The 15,513-nt window shown below is 40.8% G+C and overlaps 1 protein-coding gene across 2 annotated transcripts; it reads left to right on the top strand.

Moving 5' to 3' along the window:
• The first annotated feature begins 1,299 nt into the window (after positions 1-1,299).
• Positions 1,300-4,911, top strand: tmem53 (transmembrane protein 53). Of its 2 annotated transcripts, XR_008569486.1 has the most exons (4): positions 1,300-1,499; positions 1,643-1,746; positions 1,807-2,628; positions 2,710-4,911. XR_008569486.1 is itself a non-coding variant. In XM_054766928.1 (3 exons), exons 1-3 carry the CDS (start codon positions 1,355-1,357, stop codon positions 2,494-2,496), a joined length of 939 nt encoding a protein of 312 aa, XP_054622903.1. In that variant the 5' UTR covers positions 1,300-1,354; the 3' UTR covers positions 2,497-4,911. The 2 variants fall into 2 exon arrangements, 1 of the variants encoding a protein (XP_054622903.1); XM_054766928.1 differs by having other exon boundaries at positions 1,807-4,911.
• The last annotated feature ends 10,602 nt before the right edge of the window (positions 4,912-15,513 follow it).

The following is a 15,513-nucleotide window of genomic DNA, read 5'->3' as shown; positions in this document are numbered from 1 at the left end:
AAACGTATCAATACGTCTGGTATTGAACGTGTTAACATATGACAGAAAAAAGTATTGGGGAAAATGAGGTTGGGAGAAAGTTTAAATTTTACGAGAACAAAGTACAAATGTTATGGGAATTATGTCATACAAGAAGAAATTTGAAATATTTGAAAAAGGATCTGTAATTTTACGAGAATAACATCACAATTTTATGAGAATAAACTCAATGTGAGAGAAAATAACATTTTAATAGCATATAGTTGAAATATTAAAAGAAAAAACGCGGCATTTGTTTTAATATGTAATATGAGGAAAGAAAATGCCATATTTTTAAAATTAGGTTGAGGAAAAAGTTATATGAGTGTTTACTTACAGGACAAGCAGTGCACACAAGTGAAAGAATCCTGTGTATGGCTAATCAATGTATTTCCTTTCCAGTACCAGTGCTCAACGAGATGCGTTTCCAGCAATACCAACTAGTACCGGATGTTAGCCTTTCTTTTCAAAAGACGAGCCGAATAACCATCGCGGAATTTAAAACTTTTTCCTATATTTGCAGTATCACTTTAAACCACTAAAGTTGTGCAGTAAGGGATGCGCAAATGCTGAAGATGGAAATCAAATGATGCATTTCTGCCCGAGTTTCGCTATGCGGCCATCGCCATCTATAGACGCCGCATCGAGTGCCGAGCGGTACGTCAACGTCGCCGCCATATTGGCTGTGTCAAGGATGCGCTGTAAATGAATACAAGTAAACGTGCTTAGTTTCATAAAGCGCCTTTCTACAAATACATTTAAGTTGATGTCTCTCGTTTATACATTCTCACACGCACTAATATATTACCTAACTGTGCCCCAAGTATATTAGTGCGTGTGTGAATGTATAAACGAGAGGCATCAACTTAAATTTCTTTATAGAAAGGCGTTTTATGAAAGTAAGTACATTTACTTGTATTCATTTGCAGCACAGCCTTGACACATCCAATATGGCGGCGAAGTTGACGTTATCGCAGCAGTGGACAAACCCACTCTTTTTTTGTGTACAAACCCACTCGATGCGGCGTCTACTTATGTCTATGACGTGGGACCTATGACCGGAAGTGTGTCATGTAGCTTCACATTGTTTGCTAGCTCTCGCAAAAATTCGCCATTTTTTTAACCATCAATTTTTTCTCCGCGTCTGTAACATGGCGCCAACTTAACTCACCAAAACAATTAGAAAAAGGGCTCTAAACGACTGTACGTTCACACTATACAAGCAATGACTCCTCCGAAACAGAGGGGGCAGCATTGCGGCGTTTACACGTTGCCGTACAAAGAAGCAGTAACTTCCGGCAGGAGAGAGCCGAAGAACACTTTCAGTTTCAGTCCTATGCCGTACTGTACGTATGCGCTGTATTTATTAGCTTACCTATGGCTTAATATTAATTCACCACACAACGTTAGACTTTTGCTATTTAAAATGGCAGACGATGGAATCGACTACAATATCGTGTTTCCCGACGCAGAGACTTCCGGTGAGCATTGTGCATGACGCCATACAGTTAGCATAGCATCCATAAGAATGGGTTCAGATGTCGTTTTCCCCTCGGCGCGCTTTTTTTTGCTTGGTTGTAATAAGCCATGTGTGATACATAGCACGATGTGTGTTTTTGTCCAGAGGCACACTGGCAGGAAACAAAGGAGCCAGTGGTGATTTTGCTGGGATGGGCAGGCTGCAAAGACAAACACCTCACCAAGTACAGCGCCATCTACAACGAACAGGTTAGATTGTGCATCTCACCGACTTATACGCTTTCATCCTGATGCTGTTTTTCCATACAGGGCTGCGTCACCATCCGCTACACGGCCCCTCTCAAGACGGTCTTCATCTCGGAGTCGTTCGGATACAAGGAACTTAAAAGTACAGCCCTCAAGTTGCTGGAGATCCTCTACGACTATGAGGTGGAACACAGTCCTATTTTCTTCCACGTGTTTAGTAATGGTGGCTTTATGCTGTACAGATACATTGTGGAGCTCCTCCACAAGGACCAACAATTTAGTTCCCTGTGTGTTATCGGGGCCGTTGTGGACAGTGCCCCCGGTAGCGGGAACGTCCTCGGGGCTGTGCGGGCGCTGACCGCCACTTTGGGGCCTAAAGTAAGTCCCGTTTTGAAGTACCTCCTGCTAGCGCTCTTCGCAGTGGCCGTCTTCCTGTTGCGAGTGGTGCTCTACCCGTTGACAAAGTACGTGCACAAGAACCACTACGACGCCGTGCGAGAGAGGCCGCCCACCTGGCCGCATTTCTTCCTCTACTCCAGCGCGGATCAGGTGATCAGGCCAAGCGACGTCAGGCACTTTGTGGACACGCTCCGTTCGAAAGGCGTCCCGGTGGACGCGTACGATTTTGTGTGCAGCGCCCACGTCTGTCATCTCTGGGAACGGCCAGAGCGGTACACGTGCAAATGTCGTGACTTCCTTACAGCTTGCATGAAGGACACGGCGAGGAGGAGACACCGGCTTCGGGATCAGTGACGCTTGTACTGTAACCATTGCACTCAGTCATTGTTTTGTGGCGATTCAACCGTAAAGCAATGGAATCGGCTTAGCCGGAGGTGTAGTCGTTTGCCGCCCACGTCCACTCAAGTGCTTTTTGTGACAAATCAGGTAGTCGCTACCCACTGGATAAATGCGACGAAAGATCGTAAAAAGGTTTTTAATATTTGTTTCATGTGTGATGCATTGCAGGAAGGCACCAGCGGAAGTCTGGAGCTGCAACAGTTGAATGAATCGACAGCTGTTTTGATATTTTTGATTTAAAAACGTACATATCCTCTGATTTCAGCACCTCAAATGCGAATGCTTGTTAATGTCCTACGTCATACATGAAAGCAGAGCTATTATCTTTGTGTTTTAGGCAAAACAAAACATTCACACGCATCAGCTTTGACTTTGGAAAACACTGACGGACGTTTTTTGCCTTTTTTCTGATATGTTGTGGAGGAAACCACCACTGGCTGTTTGTTTGCTTCATCCAGGAAAGGGGTGTCCAAAGCCTGGGACACATTCTAAAAATATTGTTTTGAACAGGAAAACACACCAAAAAAAACCCAGCAAATGTAGAAAAATCAGCTGTAAATTTACAAAAATAAAGTAAAAAAAAGAGAAAAAAGTTGTAATCTGAGAAGAAAGTCGTAATATAATGAGAGTAAAATTGTAATATGAATAGGAAAATACTGTAGTAGCATGAAGTTGAAACAGGAATTTAAAAAAATCTTCTGGTCTTTTTGACTATGTGGTAATAGCATGGAAAACAAACAACATAACAAATAAAGTTTTTGGGAAAGGAGTTTGCGGGAAAAAGTTCCAATGTTACAAGAATAAAGTCATAATTGTGAGGGGGAGGGGGGAATTCCAAGAAGAAAGTTGAAAGAGTCGTAATTTTCAGAGAATCACGTCGGGGAAAATAACATCATTTTAGTAGCGTAGAATCTAAATATCAACGGAAAAGGAGGGTTTTTATTTTGAAGTTGTTATATTATGAGAAAACATGAAGTTGGATTTTTTTTATTACGGGGGGGTATATTATGGGAATAAAGTTCTAATATTATGAGAAGAAAATGTACCAGAAGAAAGGTTAAATAGAAAATAAAAGCTGTAATTTTACGAGAATAAAGTCACTTTTACAAAAACTTGTAATATGAGAATAGTCAGTAATATGAGCAGAGTTTTATCTTTTAGACTTGCTGATATGGCAAACAAAACAAGATAAAGTTGTAATTTTTGGAAAATTAGGTTGGGGAGGGGGAGTTAAGTCAAAATATTTTGGGCATAAAGTCATAATTTTACCAAAAGAAAATGTACGGAGATTATTTAAGAAGAAAGTTAAAATATTTGGAAAATAACTAAAAAAAAAAAAAAACAGCAAAAGCGAGGGGAAAAAAGTGATTGTGATATTAATGATATGCTTTTTCCCCTACATGACGAAGCTGAGATATAATATATATAACGAATATTTGACTTGTCAGCATATCTAAATGTGTTGCTTTGCTTTGCAAAATAACAAAGTGGAAAAGTTGCATGCTTTCTTTTTTCACTTTGTGGCCCTCGATGGGGAAAAGCAACAACCTTTGGACACCCCTGGTCAAGGACCCAACGCAGGGGTGTCCAAAGTGTGGCCTGCAGTTTTTAGTTTTTGTTTTTAAATGGCCCTTAACACATTTTTAAAAGACATCAAAAATTGAAGAAAGGATCAGTGCAATAATCCTTTGCAATATTGCGGTTCGATCATCGCTCCCCTGCTGTATGACGATGTTTCAAAAATGAATAAGGAAATGATCACTGTTTTGTGGTTGAATACGGCCTATTATTGTTGAGAGAGGCCCTAGACTAGTGACTAAGGTTTAGGGTTTTCCCTTGGGGTTTTCTTCACGTGTACATTGCTTATGTACTCATATGCTGTTTACTTTATTGGGTAATACAAGTGTAAAGCCATTTAAAACACCAGAAAAAAACAGCAAGGAACTTCTAACTTGTGAGCCTGTTACCATATTTATGTCTAATATGTTTTATTTTCTCTGATTACATCTCCTATATTGGGTAATACACATTTAAAGTTGACGATAGGGGAGTTTATTCATGTCTAGAGGGCCCTAATAATGTTAAAAACCATATTTAGAGGATTGTAAACAGGCTTTCTATGCCATAACAATGAAAATATTTCATATATCAATTTTGAATCCTACCGCTGTCAGGTCTGGAACCAATGAACTGCAGTAAACGAGGGATTGCTGTCATTTCATGGGAATAGTTGAAATATTTGGTATAAATTTAGAATGTTCAGGAAAAAAAGTGGTAGTCCTTCACAACACAAAGAATAAAGATGCAACTTTTGGAAAATTATGTCGGAAAAAGTTACATTTTGAGAATTAAATCAAACTATTTTGAGATAAAAGGAGGAATTTTTTTCCAGTGTGTGGCTCTCTGTGGAAAAGGTTCGGGCACCCCTGGCCTGACGGATGACTAGATTCATGGAAACGACCAGCATCACGTGAATGGACTAAAAAAAGAATGGGTAGTTGCAGCCCTACTTACGTACTGACGTATTTATACCCACCGGCTCCTCAAGGCCCGCCGCACCGTGTTCTTATTACTAAAAACTTACTAAAAAGGGCCCGCTTAGGTGGACATCGACATACATGATCGACCTCTTTTGTTGATATCAAATGCGAGAGCCGAAGGGGTTATTTCCACGAAAAATTGGTCCGTTTACATCAGTGGCAGATTAAATGGGACAAAGCGAAACACATGTTGAAATAATTACTTAAATGCCCCAAATATAATTTGAATTAAATCCATAAATGCCTTATTAAATGTGCCATTCATTCATAAAACAAATACATACAGTTAAATTACTTCAATGTGTCATTCATTCTTTAAAATAAGTAATTTACAGTAACTATTTCAGTATTTCATGATTTTTTTTTTACACTGTTTAATCAATTATTTTATGGACCTGTGTTGCAGCCACCTGATGAATTTATTTCAACTGTCAAACGGACTCGTCAAAGTCAGCGGGCGGGGTAACGTCGAACGGTTGCTTTGCTCCGAAGCCTGGTAGACATTTGCAAAGGAGTTATGAAGGAGTGATTCCTTTGCCATTTTGGTTATGTCCACAAACGCTTATGTCGGCGTAGGACAGCCAGCCCGAGGGGCATCGACTTACACTGTAGTAGTCATCGTAAAAATGAATAATGATGCACGTTAAAGCACATGAAACAGTTTAAGATGGATGTGCCCTTCATATCGAACCACAGACAACAGCTATAATGAATAGTTTGTTGTTTGACTGAAATGGGCAATGTTTGTATTTGTTTCCCCCAGAAGTTGTGGACTAGCCAGCAGTGAAGTGATTTCAAGTGATGTAGTCAAAGGAAACTGGTAATAAACAATGGAAGTAAACGTTGTCTTCTCCCTGACTTACATCTGAGTATTAGGGCCACGTGGGGGGTTGCAATATTACAAGTTTTTTCTCGTAAATTTATGAGAATAAAGTCGTAAAAACACTCTACGACTACTGCCCCTGTGACCCGGACACGCATAAGCGGAAGAAAATGGATGGATGGATTCTTATGCAAAGTTTCCAACGTCGACAATTCCGGTATACTACAACCCTTTGTACTACACATCCTGGTCCTCCCCACATGATGTGTTTAGCTGTTTGTTAAAACTAAGCTATACGATCATTCGTATTTATGTGCTGTGTCCTCGCCGTGACTTGAATGGACACATGGGATGTATCAGTACACCAGAGCTGACCGAGCAATATCAAGAACCCGTAGGACGGAAACAAGGAAAAGCCTGTCTAAGCATTTGCCCTCTTCCCTTGTCACACAGTGTTTGAAGAGCAAGCCTCCGAACGTGTCCAGCAGGGATGCTTGTTGAATGTCGATGACATGTCAGATTTGACATTTGGGAAAGTGAGTGTCAGGCATTTGTCCCTGCACTGGGCCTGGCCCGAGCACTTCATGTGTCATGTGGAAACGTTACGGATCGACACAGACAGATGAACATCGCCTACTGGAGTGCACATGATGCTCTCATCCTGCTGGTCGCTTCATCTACTGCTTCAGTGGCCTTAGAGAGATTCAGAAGTTGTGCAGTTGCTTGGAATGTAAGTGCTACATAAATATGCCAATCTTAACATTTTACTCTGTTGGTGGGAACTCCTTGATTGTGAATTTAAATCCTTGGTAGTGAATACATGATTCATAGGTGACCAGCTCTGGGATTGGCTTGTAAAGGCCTGGTGCCACCACCATGGCACCGACCCTGCTCGTTGACCCTTTTATCCTCGCTGGAGGTATGGGGTCTCTTCACCCCCGAAACAGCTGGGACCTTCCCACAGGCAAGAGCTCTCCACTTGACCCTTACGGAAACATGGGCCTAGTCAGAGAGTCCTAATGAAACTGGTGCAATGAAAATTAAATAAAACTTTTTACTATCAAGGGAGAAAAAACATCCAAAGCTACATGTCCCTGTGTGAAAAAGTGTTGGCCCCCTGAAGCTAATAAGTGGTTGGGCCCTTAGCAGCAACAACTGCAATCAAGCGTTTGTGATAACTTGCAATGAGTCTCTTCCAGCGCTGGGGAGGAATTTAGCAGAATTGTTTTCATTCAGCCACATTGGAGGCTTTTCCAGCATGAAGCGCCTTTTTAAGGTCATGCCACAGCATCTCAATAGGATTCAGGTCAGGACTTGGACTAGACCACTCCAAAGTCTTCATCCATTCAGAGGTGGACTTGCTGGTGTGTTTTGGATCATTGTCCTGCTGCACAACCCAAGTTGCTTTCAGCTTGAGGTCACCAACAGATGGCCGTACATTCTCCTTCAGCACAATTCATGCTTTCATTCATCACAGCAAGTCTTCCAGGTCCTGAAGACCATCACACTACCACCACCACGTTTTACTGTTGCATGATGTTCTTCTGAAATGCGCTGTTATGTTTACGCCAGATGTAATGGGACACACACCTTCCAAAATGTACAAGTTTTGTCTGATCAGACCACAGAGTATTTTCCCAAAGGTCTTGGTGATCATCAAGATGTTTTCTGGCAAAATTGTGACGAGCCTTATTGTGCTTTTTGTTCAGCAGTGGTTTTGGTCTTGGAACCTTGTGCCCAGTGTCTTTCTTATGGTGGAGTCATGAACTCTGACCTTAACTGAGGCAAGTGAGGCCTGCAGTTCTTTGGATGTTTTTGTGGGGTCTTTTGTGACCTCTCGGATGAGTCATGGCTGCGCTCTTGGGGTCATTTTGGTTGGCCGGCCACTCCTGGGAAGGTTCACCCCTGTTCCATGTTTTGGCCATTTGTGGATAATGGCTCTCACTGTGGTTGGCTGGAGTCCCAAAGCTTTAGAAATGGCTTTATAACCTTTTCCACACTGAATGATCACAATTACTTTTTCACACAGGGCCGTTTAGGTTTGAATTTTTTTCCTCCCTTCAAAACTGCATTTTATGTTCAGTTGTGTGATGACTATTATTGACTAATATTGTATTTGTTTAACCTGAAAATTGAAGTGTGACAAAGAAAACAAAGAAATCAGGAAGGCAGCAAACTTTTTCACACCCTGGTATGCATGCCAGGGATGTTTAGTGACATGCAGAATTAAATGCTCTTCCACTAGAGAGCTAACTTGTAATATTATAAAATCTAAGACCTTTTTTCCCCTCAATGTGGCCCTAATACTCAGTGGTAAGTCAGGGAGAAGACAACGTTAACATTCATCCTATATTTCCACTAATGAACCTGTTTGTCCACCTATTTCCATTCGTACAGTAGTAGACAGTCCCAGCGATGCCATAGTGACGTGACCAGTAAACAAAAAAGTGTCTATTGGATGTCATTGGACGAAACAGCTTTACAGTAGACCCCCGCATACTAGCGATTCAGATTTTGCGACCTCGAAAATTCACAGAGTTTTGGTTAAAATGCCTCTTGTTAAAGGCATTATTTAATAAACTTGTGCTCCATTGTTCACTTTGTAACAGTTTATTGCGTATCAACTTAAAAAAAAACGCATTTAGCTTACTGGTAGTAAATACTGGTGAGGGATGAACGTCAGTACCACCAAACGTCCTGAGGAGGGCAGCATTGGCTCGCACGTCACATCCTTGCACAGCTGCACGACCAAGCAGCGCATAGGAAGTCTCGTGCAGCATCTTTATTGTTTTGCACTGCTTTGGATTACAATCTAATAATAATATAAGGGATACATGAACGCAAGCAAGAGGTCTTTTACTGTTGGCAGACTGGCTGGAAAGAAGGAAAAAGCCGAGGCACTGACAGAGGAAATTAGCCCACAAAGTTAATGAAGTCTCACAAGTTGATGAGGGGAAAATTGCGGCGAAGAGGGGTCAGCGTTTTCTCTTTAGCCTTTCCCTCTTCGACAGAAAATGGCTGCGGTCAAGATCCATACTTTTAGAGGACGCGGGGCACTCCAGCACAAGATGGAGTGTGTGTTTCTATGTGGGCGGTGCACAAAGATGAATAGTATTAAGTGGTTGCACTTGGCAATGCAGAAACATCTCCCATGCTCTCCCTGCCATTCCATACAGCTGCCATGATTGCATTCTATTGAACTGTGATGCTATTGCAAAATACAAAATTCTACATGGAAACATGTATTAGGGCCACATCGAAAAAACAGATCTGAGAGTTCGAGAATAAAATCGGAAATGTGTGAGAAAAAAATGGTAAACTTACGAGAAAAATGTTGGAAATTTATGTTAAAAAAGGCGTAAATTTACAAGAATAAAGTTGTAAATTTACGAGAATAAAATCATAATTTTCCGAGAATTTTTTTTTAACAAAATTTACAAGAAAAAAAAGTCTGAAATTTATCAGAAACAAAGTCGTAAATTTCCGAGAATAAAGTAGTAAGTTTAAGAGAAAAAAAGTTGGAAATTTACAAGGAAAAAAGGCATAAATTTATGAGAATAAAGTCGTAAATTTACAAGAAAAAGTTGTAAATTTGCGAGAATAAAGTAATAAACTTACGAGGAAAAAAAGTTGTACATTTATGACAAAAAAGATGTACATTTACGAGAAAAAAGTCTTAAATTTACAAGAAAAAGTCATAAATTTGCGAGAATAACGTCGTAAATTTATGACAAAAAAAGTAATACATTCACGAGAAAAAAAGTTGGAAATTTACGAGGGAAAAAAGGTGTAAATTCACAAGAACAAAGTTGTAAATTTACAAAAATAAAATCCACATTTTCTAAGAAAAAAAGTTAGAAATTTACAATGAAAAGAGTCAGAAATTTATGAGAAACAAAGTCGTAAATTTCCGAGAATAAAGTCATAACTTTACGAGAAGGAATGTCGGAAATGTACGAGACAAAAAAGTTGTATATTTATGAGAGTAAAGTCGTAAATTTACCAGAAAGTCGTAAATTTGTGAGAATAGTCGTAAATTCATGAGAAAAAAAGGTGTAAATTTATGAGAAAAAATACGAAAATTTACTAGAAAAAAGTCTTAAATTTTCAAGAAAAAGTTGTAAATTCGCAAGAATAAAGTCAAAAATTTATGAGAAACAAAGTTGTGAATTTACGAGAAAAAAAGTCTGAAATTTACAACAAAAAAAATGTGGGAATATTACCTTTGCCCAAGGCCAAAGGTCACATTAGACCCCCCCCCCTTCAAAGATGTCTTCTGACGGAGTATTAAAATAATCAGAGATTTCAAGAATAAAGAGCTGTGCTCTACTTTCCCTCTGACACGTATCGTACGACTTTTTTTCTCCTAAATTTACAGCAATACAAAAAAGTTGAGGACAGTCGTAGTGTCACGAGAGTAAAGTCGTACATTTGTGATAAAGAACTCCTAGCTTTATGTTACAGGCATTGCCTGAGCAGCTATGAAAAGGGGTTGACTTGTGTGACCTTTGGCCTTGGTCGGGGTAAGGAAGACGGAAGGAGAAGGGCTAGCCATGCTAATCTGTTTGTGCTCAACTGCTCTTTTGCTGCCACATTATAAATAAAAGCTTGCGTGAAAGAGGAAAGTTTCCTTCCTTCCTGAAGAGCTCTGCTGTATTTATTCGCGTAAATTTACGACTTTATTCTCAAAATTGTTTGGTTTTTCAATGTGGCCCTAAAACTCTGTGGTAATTAGGTTGACTGAACATTCCTACAAGCATTTCGGAAGATGTCATTTCTGCCTTTTTACTTTTAATGTCATTCAGAATCCATGAAAAATGTTTGTGTTTATGCACAGAGTGACATTTGAGATGCTGCTCTGTGAACCCTTTCTAGATCACTGGATGGGATGCGCACTATTTTATCTGACACACACACACACACACACACACACACACACACACTATCACAAAACATCAGATGGCAAAACGCAAACCTTTTCCGTCTGGTTATTTTTAATGAATTTGTACAAAGATTGACATTTTGATTTGAAGTCTAACATGCTGTGACTTCCTGGCCGGCGATAACATCCTGTTCTCCAAACGTGTCACAAGAAGGTACAATAAATTCACTGATATGAGTTGGCCGTCTAGAACTGATAGACAAAGTCGATACAGACTCTTAAACGCGAGGTTTTTGTGATGGGGGGGGGACAAAAATGAAATAAATCTTGTGCACTCTGTCTTACATTGAAACGTACACAGTTGGGGTATAATAATTGATAATATTAATAATAATATGGGAATAAAGTCATAACATTATGAAAAGAAAATTTCCAAAAATGATTGAAAAAAATGTAAATATTTGGAAAAACCCCCCCCCAGCAAAAATCGGGAAAGAAACAGCTGTAATTTTACAAGAATAAAGTCAAACTCCGAAGACGAAAAAAAATGTTATTCTAATGAGAAAAAAAGCAGCAATTGTTCCAAGAATATACTCATAATGAAAATAAATGTCATTTTTTAAAAGTCACAATATTATAAGAAACAAAACAAAATAAAGTTGTCATTTTTGGAAAATTAACTTGGGGAATTTAAAAAAATAATATTATAGGAATAAAGTCATATTACGAAAGAAAGAAGAAAGAAAAACTTAAAAAGATTATGTAAGGAGAAAGTTTAAATGTTTGGAGAATTGAAGAAAAAAAAGTCAAACTTCAGAGAAAATAAAAATATTCGAATTAAAAAAAAAGTCGCAATTTTTACAAGAATATACTCCTATAATGAAAAGAAAATGTACTAAGATTATTTAAGAAAAAGTTGAAAGAAAGTGACAGAACTGGAAATTTCCCCAAGGAAAAGTCAATCTGAAAGGAAAAAAACATGTGAATTAAAATTTTTTCATGCAGACGCCAAGCATGCCTCATAGACCCCCAAAGACACTGAGCATCCAATGGGCGGGACAAAGCCCAGCATTTATCCAATGACCGTACAGTTTCGTGCAGTGGAACAACCCACTCTACGCTTCCTCATCGAAGTCAGTAGACGCTCTGCGTCCGACTGTTTAAAAAACCCATGCAGTCTTTCAGCAATCGCCACTGGTTGGAACCCATTTAAGTCGACATCCCTCAGATTGGCCGACTCGCGTCTACGCGTGGTTGTTGAACCGAAAGTAGCCGTCGCTTGAACATTTACTTGCGACTTTTGCCACAGACATGAGGAAAATGGCTGACGGTAAAGAACTTTTCAACCGACAGCAATTTGTTGACATTGTTTTCTTCCGCTTGTGCAAATGCCAACTACACTAAGGTACCGGTGATGGCAACCTGGGTGCTTGCCAAATGTGAGAGTGAATACAGGCAGTCCTCAGTTGATGACATTCCGTGGTTACTGCCATGGATCAATTAAAAAACGGGATTTTGCTCCGTGAACACAATAGTCCCTTGAGAACTAGTTGCAGTGTGTGCCTCCTGCAGGGCTGCTCAGCCAACTTTTTACACTTCATTATGTCTCCTCAGCGGCACTGTGCCAAAGAAAAGGAAAGCCATCACCGTGGAAGTGAAAATAAACATCATAAAACATGCAGAGAGAGGAGGACACGCCCACCAATGTTGGCCGCTGGTTTGGCCAATCATAGGTTAAAGATTATTGGATGTTTTATACACTTCTGGTCAAAATGTTAAGAGCAGTTGGAAAAATTGTCAGAATGTACATTTTGCACTGACCTCTTAGAAGGAGGTTCTAAGTAGAGCTTCAAAATGCAAAAAGACGAAATGGGAAGGAGACAAAAAAGCATTAAAGTGAAATAGGCTGTTCATCAGCTGATCAAAAGCTTAAGAGTGCAGCCTATAAAAGGCAAAATGTTGGCAAAAATGTGGATTGAATGTGATTTAGTGTCAGGTATTCACACTGTCACGATCTCGTGATGGCAAAGGCAAAACAGCTTTCTCTCTTTGAACGCGGTGGCATTGTTGAGCTGCATGAGCAAGGCCTCTCGCAGCGTGCAATTGTTGCTGACGTTGGACGCAGAAAGACAGTCATTCAAACTTCTTCAAACATCCTGAGGCTCATGGAAGAGAAAAATGAAGTGGTAGACCCAAAAAAAATGACCCGGAGGATCCCATTGGCTGTCCTTCAAGACACGGGACCGTCCTCGGCCCAAATGAAGGTTGTTATAGGTGCCAAGTGCAGTCCAATAACCATCAGAGGACATCTGCCAGAGAAGGAAAAAGGTCTTCAAAGGCCTCATGTCCTTCAAGGCCACAAAAGTGGCTGTTTGGAATTTGCACCAAACATGGGACATTGAAAGGTGGAAGAAAGTTTTATTCTCCATTGACGGTCCTGATGGCTTCCAACGTTACTGGCGTGACAAGGAGATCCCACCTGAGATGTTTTCCACCATCATGACCCTTCAATGGAACAATGGAGCTTCAGGTTGTGCAGGGGCGTCCAACGGCAGCCGGCTATGTGGAGATGTTGCAGGGGGGCATCCCTCATGACTGAAGTCCCTCATCTGTGTGGTAATGAGTGGCTTTTTCAACCTGACAACGCTGCACTTTGCAAAGGACTTCTTCCTCACTCTTTTGGACCATCCTGCGTGTTCCCCTCATCTAAATCCAATGGAGAACATTTGGGGATGGATTTACAAAAATGGACATGAGTTCCAAACAGTGGATGCCCTCCGTGAAGCCATCTTCACCACCTGGAGCAACATTCCCACGAGCCTCCTGGAACACTTACCAAGCATGGCCAAACCATTTTTCACGTCATTACCAAGAATGGCCCAGATACTCATTACTTACTCCTTTTGTATACATTTTATTTGTATTTATACATTTTATTTCTAATAAATTGCCGATTCCAAATTTTGTTGCCTCACTCCCGTTTCGTCTGCTTGCATTCTGAAGCTCTACTTAGAACCTCCTTAAGATCCACATTGCAGAATGTCCATTCTTGCCATTTTTCAACTGGTCTTAACATTTTGATCAGGAGTGTGTTTGTAATATATGTCAATGAAAAGTGTATAAAAATAATATTACAAGTTGTATTGCCTTTTTCATGGCCATCAAAAAAATGTGGTTCCTACATCTTCTTTCTTAGTACCGTCCACTCTTTTACGCACAAATCACACGCTGACATTCAGGTGCGTCACGCCGTCTTTACTGTGCGACGCGCGCGTTTTGAAGAACCTCATCCGCCCTCGCCGCCGCCTTGCGCCACAGGCCTGGTCTTGTGATCAAGTTGAGTGGGGAGCAGTTGACAAGTCACTCAAGTCAACCCCTAATGAACGACGTGTCCGGTGGAAGCCAAGTTTGAGACAGCATGGGAGCCAGGACACACACACAGAGGCTGATGCCTCATGAGTGTACACACGCACACGCACACCCACACCCACACCCACACTTCAATGGATTCAATCCAGAGGACCAAAGTCCTGCTGCCTTTGAGTGACTTTAAAAGGTCTCCCGGTGTTTTAGATTGAAGAAAGAAGAGGAAATAGACGTGTGTAGTCTGAGAAGGCAATGGGTTTGTGGATCAGGCGGGTAGGTGTCCTCACAATCTCCCCTGGTCTATCTCAGCCCCTCAGCCCTCAACTTAAGACCAAAAGAGGCAAGAGAAGCTATGAAATGTTAGATAAAGAGAGAGGGGGGGAAAAAAGGCAGGGAAGCATGGAGGGAGAGGAAGATGGAGTGTGAGTGTAGCAGCCCTCAGCGTGTGTGCAGGCAGGCTGCCTCTCTCAGCCTATTCAAAGCCAGCGTGCACACGTGTGTGTGTGTGTGTGTGTGTGTGTGTGTTCCTTCACAGATGTCCTTGAACAGAACCCCCTCGGCTGTGCGGATCCCTGCTGCCACGAGAGAACATTTGACAAGCAGCAGGCTCTTGTTAGAGCGCTGTCAAATTAGAGGTGTGTGTGTGTGTGTAAATGTCTGCGTGAATGTGTGGGGTTTATGGGCTCCAGTCAGAGCACTGTCAAATTAAAACTACCAAACAAAATGTGCATGTCACACAGGCAGACCCGTGCATGCGTTTGCTGGTGAGGCTTACACTCCGTTGTCTATTTGTTTGCAAATGTATATGTGTGACATGCATGTTTTTTTAACATGCTTTGTACACATATTTGGGGGAAAAGAACAATGAAAGAACCCAACGTCACACTATTATTATGTATATTCTATTTATTTGAATTTATCACTTGAGAGAGATGAAGCAGTTGTTTTCCCCACACCGTGTGTGGACTTTCTAAAGGTCATCACATCCAATATTTGAGAGTTGGGTTTAGTAGATGAAGAAGATCAGGACGTATACGGGTGTGTTGAGAGGTTTTGCATACTTAATTTATTTCAGTTTTAGACTTTTCAGGATTTATCTGAACGGTTCTTTTTACAGAGTGGAATGAGTATTAGAAACGTGCGAGTCGCGAACCAGTCGTTCAAAACTCGCAAGCTTTTCTTTTTTTTTTTTTTAATGAACCGGGACTCACTGGTAATCATCTGTTGAACTGTTTTGACTTACGGGTGCTCGGCAAAGACTCGAGTCTCACTGACTCACGTGTACTCACCGGAGACCCAGGTTTCACTGACTTACAGGTGCTTGATGAAGACTCTAATTTCACTGACTCACCAGTGCTCAA

Source organism: Dunckerocampus dactyliophorus, chromosome 2 (genome assembly GCF_027744805.1).
Source record: "Dunckerocampus dactyliophorus isolate RoL2022-P2 chromosome 2, RoL_Ddac_1.1, whole genome shotgun sequence".
NCBI classification, from domain to species: Eukaryota; Metazoa; Chordata; class Actinopteri; order Syngnathiformes; family Syngnathidae; genus Dunckerocampus; species Dunckerocampus dactyliophorus.
This window is presented reverse-complemented; position numbering and strand designations above follow the sequence as displayed.

Excerpts from the sequence above, each read along its gene's own strand:
- tmem53 (XM_054766928.1), top strand. The coding sequence starts at position 1,355 with ATGCCGTACTGTACGTATGCGCTGTATTTATTAGCTTACCTATGGCTT. Across the intron at positions 1,500-1,642 it reads TCCCGACGCAGAGACTTCCG|AGGCACACTGGCAGGAAACA; the intron begins GTGAGCATTGTG and ends GTTTTTGTCCAG. Across the intron at positions 1,747-1,806 it reads GCGCCATCTACAACGAACAG|GGCTGCGTCACCATCCGCTA; the intron begins GTTAGATTGTGC and ends TTTTCCATACAG.